Genomic DNA, 8,303 nt, shown 5'->3' on the forward strand with positions numbered 1-8,303 from the left:
ACTGATGTACACCCGCTGTGTTTACAGCCCCAGAAATTAAGTGGTGACAATAAAGTGCCTCAAACGGAACCTCAAGCTCCCTCCTTCTTTCGTACTCTGGGACAATTTGGCCTTAAGTGGTGTTCTGGCCGACACACCGGGGTGACCGTAGTGCTCAAAGACTGAATCAGTGCCACAGCCGTGCCTATCTTTGATATCTCCACTACATTAGTGAGCTTCTCCAAGATGTTATCCAATTTTCGCTCAGAGGTCTTAGTCTGCGTGTTCACAGCAGCCTCAAGCTTCTCCAAGATCTTATCCGTGCTGCGTTCAATGAGCCCATTTTGAGAAGTCACGACTGTTAGAGTGAATTGTTAAATGTTTGTCATTTTTATGTTTACCATTTGTACATTGTTTTAACTCTGATGAAAGAAATTCCACTGTCCTTCCCCCCAGATTCTCGAGGTTCTAGGTGGGGGGCTGTAGTCTTTTATCACAGACACATCCTTGTGCTTTTGATGTAAGCTTCCTGCGTTTACGACCCTTTGGTCAGCAGGAGGTCTGACACACACACACACACACACACACACACACACACACACATTCTGATACAGAAGTTCACACATATACATACAATGCTTGTCTTAGAACAAGGGGGCGTGGCTTTGTTCTGACGTGTTTTGTGTGAACTGTCTCTCAATAAAAGGCTAGCAGGAGGAGGTCAGATCTGGGGTCATTTTCGTGGTGGACACAGACGAGGCCTCCCTTGCGCAAATAATCGATCGATCGACTGTCTTGTTTTCTTCATGATGAATAAGTCTCTAGAATTAGCGGGGCTTGTGGAAACACAGACCCTACAACGACTCGTCCCATCGCTTCAATCACAGCGGGCAGCCTTGTGGGGTTTTGAACAGCCAATTCCGCTTTCTTTAATCTTCGATAAGCCAGGGCCAAGCCAGCTCCGATCAGCAAGAACCCTGTTATCATGGTTCTGAAAAGGTAGATGTCTTCAATGTCCTCGATCGACAGTCCCGCCAGGCACACTGCCCTCCAGTTATGCCACCCGTCCATCATGTATCCGGCAGGGAACATCCCTCCAGGACACTCAGGCTCACCCGAGCCCAGGTTCCTCGTTGAGAGGAGGGTGTCAATTGCATTCAGGGACCAGTTGATCAAATCCATAATTCCTATTTTAGGTTTTAGAGAACAGACTGTGAGAGTGTTCCAGGGCAAGAGTAGAAAAGTAGACGAGACTAGACAAAGACACAAGAAGCCAAGCAGGGAAGATAAGGGTAAGGGAGAGGAGAAAAGTGCGACCGCCTTCCTCAAGAGCCAAAGAAGAATGTTTTTTGAGTTTTGCAACTGGGATGGACAAGGCTAAGCATCAGGCTTGCAAATGAATTAAAAGTCTGTCTTGGTCTTTGGTTGATTAACAGGCTGGTGAAAATTTGTCTGAAAATTAAAATAAATGTCATGAACCGAAGTTCAGTACACAAGCTGGACCCAGAAGCAGAGACAACACGGACAGGAGTAGAAAAATAAACTTTATTTCAACTAAAGTGTCCTCGGAAGGGTCAAAGGAAAACACGCGAGAAACTAGAAAAACCAAGGGACCGGGGGATGAGTTACGCAGGAACGCAGTAATCGGGACTGTGGGAGGCTGCAACAGAAAGAGGAAGAGAGTTACTGGGGAGCGGGGATAGCAGCATACGTGGGGGAGAGTATGAGTCTTACAGTCAAAGCGGGGCCGTGGGAGCCGGAGGGAGGGGTGAGGGTCCGCGGGGGAGCTCCAGGAAAGTAGAGGTGATTGGTACCGGAGGCGATCCAAACTCCAGACGGGCAGGTGGACAGGCAGGTGGCTCAAAAACACGCCGAGCTGTTACCTGAGCGCAAAGGAAAAGATTAGCGTTTGTTCAGGTAAATGAGGGTTTTCACAACCGCCTTCCCGTGGGTGTACGTTACCGCTGTGAGACGACTAACGGACTGGCGTGGAGCAGCTGGCTGGGCTGGATCAAATAGTCCACCTGATAATCGCCTGAGATGGGATGCAGGTGTGGAGTTAACAGCCACACCCGTGGGCGTGGGCATCCCATCAGCTCCTCGGACACCGGGCCGCGGACCATGACAATAAATGCCAACATATTTTCTTATTTCTGTAGTTATACTAACTCAGTAATATTTCTATACATCCAACCTTTTTTCTTGTACTTATCAGGTTTATATGGAGGGCTGGGTGTTTTATCTCAAATGTTTTATTTTTTTGTTGTGCTTGTCATGGATTAGTAAAGTTTCAAATGCATTAAAAATTCAAGAAATTTATTAACCACCATAAACTTGAATAAACACAGAGCCAGTACCAAATTTTAATACATTTTAATCATTGCAGTAAAATGGTGAAACCCTTATAACAGTTTCTGTTTTACAGAAAATTGTAAAAACAGCAGAATAACAAGATTTGAAATGTTTTTTGTTTTACTAGTCGATGCATCTAAAGAGTGAGTACTGATTGACCATCTCCTCCAAGCCCAAGCAGGTATCCCGGTATTTGTCAGTCTGACACTCTTCTGCTGTAGGCCAATACTCAACCCAGGTTCTCTCACCAATTACGTACTCGAATCTGAAAAGAACAATTGAAAGAAAAATAGTGTTTGTGTGACCAATCAGCAAAATACAGAATAAAACAACTGTGATAAATATACACAGTTCAAGTTAATTACATTTATTCACTGAAGGTATGATTAATGAATAGAACTCTGAGATTAGTTTAAATATACACCACACACAAGCACAGCCAGACAAACAATATACTTACGTATTCTTTTTGTCATCTCGGTGAATATCTTTATCTGAGCCCATGAGAAGGTAGGTTTTTCCTTGTTCCAGACTTAAAGCTTCTCTGCAGTGTTGATAACTGAGAAATATGCGCTGTTTATTCAGTGGACCAACATCAAGACTCCCTGTAATTAAGATATGACAGTTGAGAGCAGTGATTTATGAATGACTGAATGTGTTGCTCTATAAACACAGTGCTGCTGTGTCCATATACATTCCTAGTTGTATCATCATAATACAGTATTATACAGATAATACTAGTATTTTGGCAATATGCCTATGCTGATTATTAAATGTTAAATGAGAAAATGGGTATCAGCAAGACAAGCCACACTGACTTACTGATAGTAAATGGTATCAACCACTAAATGTACCGCTTAGTACAAAAGCATGCAGCAGTTTTATAAAATGCTCGATTTGTCCTTCAAATTGCCTATTTTTTTTGTGGCTATAATAGAAAATAACCATCACTGCTATCTTAATGCCACAAAAAACAACAACTAGTAATTTCTCTTAAAATAGACGTTTAAAGGACGTAGGTACTTGCCTTCTTTGATGGGGTCCAGCACTTTGACTTTGTGACTGTCTGTGGACAACTCTTCTACAACCTCTTCAACCAGTACTTTGTAAGCTGTGGGCAGCCAAAGTATAATTTTTAGCTTTTTGCATTACTATATCCTATTAAATAAAACTAAATGTAACCCATTTATGTTTGTTTACCAAAGTCTACTTTGCTGGTCTCTGTACTTTCACAAATCTTAGCTTGGCGGTCATCATTGGGGATTTTTTCCTTCTTCTGCATACTGCAGTTCTCTGTAAGTACACAATAGGTACAGGGTAAAAATGCAAAGCTGATGTATACATGTGTGTTGATAGGTGACTGCAGGTATATGAAGTCGAATATACTATTTAAATCTTATTTGCTAAAATAGGCGTCTTTTATAATTGTAGATTAGTGCATAGATCTAAAGTTACTAACAGCACAATAGCTAGTTATGAAAAACAAATGTGCTTTCACAGGCCAGAATACTGCAGTGTGAAAGTATACCCAATGATTCAAAAGCTTGCAGAATCACCTTTAGCAGTAATAAGATTTTTTTTTCTCTGAAATCAGTGTCTCGCATCATTTGAGGAGTTTTAGGTTTGTGGGGATTTGCCCCTGTATAAGTCTATCATATTCCTGCCACAGCATTTCAAAGGGGTTAGGGTCTGGACATCGGTCCCAGCTGTCCTGTTATAGATTTGCTGTGTGCTTGTGTTTTTGTTAAGAACCAGTTTTCACCATGCTTTAACTGTTGGTCAGACAGCCTCCTATGCGACTCAGGAATACTTGGGGATACACAGGAGTTCATGATTGATTTTTCATAACTGTATGCCAAAAAGGCACTGTGACACAGGATCAGCATATCCACAGCTTCAGGTGCCTTCCACCCACCCTCAGGTTTAACCAGTTCATTGTCAGGAAGAACTTGCACCCAAACAAAACTACATAAAAAACACATTTGCTCAAAATTTGACTATTAAAATGAAACCTTTACTTTAATCACACTTCTAATGCTGTGTTCTGTACCATTTAAAGTTATAGAAAAATGCATGAAAACATTTTAATTACTGTTGTAAAATAAGCTTTTTTAATCACATGTATATGATTGTGTTTACCTTCAGCACATGTGCATATGTTATCTCTACAGAGCTGCAGTAGTTTTCCAGCTTCCCTCTCTGGATGGTAGAATTTCACACAGCGTGTTTCTGCAATACAAAAGAAGGTATTTCTCTATTATGTCATGGTCCTGCGACCATGACTCGGTGACTTTGTGTTTGTGTTCTTTATTGTTATTACTTTCATTATTATTCATGGCTGTTTTGGGATGGTTTGTGTTTTGGGATTTTAGATACTGGGTTTTGGGTTTGTGCTCCCTCTATTGGTCCCTGGTGTCAGTGTTCCCCTGTCTCGTCAGGTTAACCAGGTCCAGCTGTGTCTCCCACCTGTGTGTGATTTCCCAGTGTCTCTCTGTGTACTTATAGTGTGTGTCCTCTGCTCCTCGTCGCGTCGTCTGTGTTCATACCCTGTGAAATTCCCTGCGTGCTCTCCCTGCTGTTTCTCACTTCGATGTTCAGGTTTGCTACTCCTTGGCTTAGTTTCTCCCAGTTTAGTTCATCCTTAGTTCTGTTTGCCATCTCCCCTTTATGTTTGGTACTATCAATAAATCACCTTCACATCTGAGTAAGTGCTGCATTTGAGTCCTCCTTTCCACTCTTCACACGGCTGCTGCCCCGGACCGTGACAATTACTTTGTGACCGCTATGGTAGATATAACAATGTATATGGCAATGACAAATCACGCACACAAATGAACTTAAGTGACATCCCATTCTTAATCCATACGGTTTAATATGATGTCAACCCAACCTTTGCAGCTGTAACAGCTTCAACTCTTCTGGGATGCTTTCCACAAGGTTCAGGAGTGTGTTTATAGGAATTTTTGATCATTCTTCCCAAAGTGTATTTGTGAGGTCAGACGATGTTAGATGAAAAGGCCTAGTTTACAATCTCCATTTTAATTCATCCCAAACCTGTTCTATCAAGTTGAGGCCAAGACTGTGTTCAGGCCAGTACATGCTGCCCGTGTGTCTGTTCCAAGAAAGACCTCACCATTGTAACGGGCTGGCATTGTCTACCCATCCCTGCACATGTATGTACGGACAGAGTAAAGCAGTGGAGACCTGGCTTGAGTGGGCTTATGTTGCTAACGTCAAATAAAGGTCTGTTGTTTGATTTAACTGACTGGCTTTGAGTTATCTGGCTAACCTCCACACAGTATGCCCGCTGGACCTGCTAGCTGCTCCTTCCTCGCCAGACTGCTGTTACACCATGTCTTGATGGACCTTGCATTGTGCACTATAGTGCAAAACCGGTGTGTTGAAACATTCTCATCCCCAAACTGTTGCCACAAAGTTAGGAGTGCGAAATTGTCTTTTTTTTATCTGGAACTCCTGACAAACAACCGAACTTTAGACTTGGCACAATTTAGTCAGAAAAGTACAGCTGCTTGGCAGACAGCAGTTTGCATGTCTAGGTGCTTATTGGAACACCTGAAGGTAACAAAGGTAAGATGTTTATAAAACTCACGTTCATAGTATTCATAGACAGATACGGCTGCGGGTTGTAAGACGCCCACCGGCATTTCCTGTTTGATCCTAAAAGCAATTTCCTCTGGTCGTGTGTGAGAAACCTGGGAATTGAAATACAGATACACACAAAAGTGAAAAACATAAATAGACACCAGGGTAAAGGGGAAAAGGGGGGATAAGGAGAAAGATTGGTGTGATTTCCAACCTTGTCCAAGTAAATGATGAGTGAGCCTCTTTCTGACAGGACTTTGTTCATCTCATATTTTGATATGGTGCGGCCACGTCCTCTAGACAACTAGAGACACACAAAAAGGCCAATTTTTAAACATTAAGAGGTCTTATTTTTTTGTTTAACTGTAACCACATAACTTAATGTGGGTGTCTCTTCTTACCAAATCCAGGTCTTTTGTTTCAACAGCAAAACCAGTTAGTAAGCCAATATCCAAGATTGACATGCCTGCATCACGATCCCTGTTCTTATACCTGTAGAGAGAATGATAAGAATGATTCAAATGACAGCAGAGTTAAATGGACGGGAACAAAAAAATCCTTAAGCCAAAACTATTTCTAAAGTGTAGTTTATATTGTACTTACATGACCTCTATCCTAAGTTTGTATATCTTTTCAGTTGCATTGATTTTTCTGAAAGAATAAGGAAAAAGAAAAAATGAGCACAAACAAATAAAATGCCATGAACTGAAGCAAACAGATTTAATGAGATGAGTAAAATAAAAAGAGGAGATAAAGGACATCAAAGTACCTTCTACGAGATCCACTGAGAGGGTAAAATTCTGGCAGTCACTCTCCCGTTCTTTGGGCTTAGCGTAATACAGTGATACCAACTGTTGCATCAGAAAAAGTGTGTTTTTATATTGTGTGATAAATAAGTCTTTGTAATACTGTTCTTTTAAGGTTTAAAAAGCCTTGTCTAGGATTCTGAAATGATCAACTAACAGATAACTTACTGTCACTGTTGCTTCTCCTGTTCCCCTAGCAGTCACTGTGATGTCCTGGTTTATATCGTTAATCTGTTGGGATTAATATGTACAAACACACAAAGATGTGTTTGTACATATTATGAGAAAAAAACAGAGATAAGCTCACTTCGCTCCCACTGACTGAATTTAAATTGCATTGAATGTCTGTTAGACAGGAAAAAAGGAAATAGACCAAAAAGCTTGCAGAGTGGTGAGATGGATTGCCAAAAAGACAGAAACACTAGCAGTAGTGAGATTTATTTACTGCTAGAGGACATGTTTTCAGACTGACAAATTGTGCTACATGGTGACTGTGTTTGTGTTGCTTCTTCTCACTTAGACGTTCTTGTGGCATAGTGGTTGTTCTGATTGAAATTGTACTTTTCAGGTGCCGACCTTCCTGGCAACTTGATGTCCACATTCAGATCATACTGTGGTTCGTTAGCGTTGATCCAGTACTCTGCTACAGCTTGATAGACCATTATAGTAGCCTGGAGAGAAGAAAAGTGGGGGAGATAAAGAAAGGCAAAGGTTATAAGGTGGGATAATATGTATAAAATATCTGCCTATGATATCTTGATTGACAGGAAGTTTTGTGTTACCTGAGTTGATCCATAGCCTCCGCCCAGCTTCTGTTGTGTGTTGAACCATCTCACAACAGGTCTGGCATCTTCAAAGTTCTTTATTAAAACAGCACAAGACAAGAGTAGAGTTTTAAAATAAATTATGGAAAAACAATTTTCAAAGGTACTTCAGAGTTTTAGGCTTTCTAATCTGCTTTTTATTTGGGTATAATTAAAATCCAGTCCAGAAACTTGCCTAATGGAAGAAAACAGCAATGTTTTTCATAGTTCATAACAAAGCAATGTCTTATTTGTTTTCATTTGTGTTTGCACACAATAATAACACAACATAAAACTAAATGGAGAAATTTACATTAAATAAATGGTAATTCGAGTACTCTGGAATGGTCCGATGGTATTTTAATACTGTAGAATGTTCAATACTAAATTGAACATAGGTGTGAATGTGTGATTGAATGTGAGTGCGACTGGTTGTCCCATGTCTATGTGTTAGCCCTGCAACAGACCTGCCCAGGGTGAACCCTGCCTCTCACCCTAAGCTGGGTTAGGCTCCAGCGACCCTGAAAAGGATAAGCGGAAGCAAATGGATGGATGATATAATTTAGACATGCTCACCTGAGTCTTGACAAGAGCAAGAAGAGCATAAGCTGTGGTTTCCAAAGTGTAAGTGCCCCCTCTAGGTACAGGCCAGTGAGATAGCTCTGACAGACACAATCACACAAGTACATTTTTATTACTATAATATATCTTGAACACATCTACCTCAGTAGTAAATTTGTGAATATAGTAAAAATGTGAA

The 8,303-nt window shown here is 41.0% G+C and overlaps 1 protein-coding gene across 1 annotated transcript; it reads right to left on the reverse strand.

The window, feature by feature from the left end:
- Positions 1–2,336: 2,336 nt before the first annotated feature.
- Positions 2,337–8,218, reverse strand: LOC102310159 (complement C3; the record flags this gene model as incomplete). Its single annotated transcript, XM_042217770.1, is given in 14 exon segments — positions 2,337–2,596; positions 2,792–2,936; positions 3,359–3,442; positions 3,532–3,624; positions 4,471–4,560; positions 5,942–6,044; positions 6,149–6,238; positions 6,336–6,426; positions 6,538–6,585; positions 6,694–6,785; positions 6,909–6,971; positions 7,247–7,411; positions 7,523–7,600; positions 8,120–8,218. Coding segments are annotated over 14 exon segments (1,383 nt in total), but the record flags the coding sequence as incomplete, so codon positions are not given.
- Between the last annotated feature and the right edge of the window lie 85 nt (positions 8,219–8,303).

The sequence above is a fragment of the Haplochromis burtoni genome, unplaced genomic scaffold (assembly GCF_018398535.1).
Source record: "Haplochromis burtoni strain Fernald_Lab_line unplaced genomic scaffold, NCSU_Asbu1 Contig_2933, whole genome shotgun sequence".
Classification (NCBI taxonomy): Eukaryota; Metazoa; Chordata; class Actinopteri; order Cichliformes; family Cichlidae; genus Haplochromis; species Haplochromis burtoni.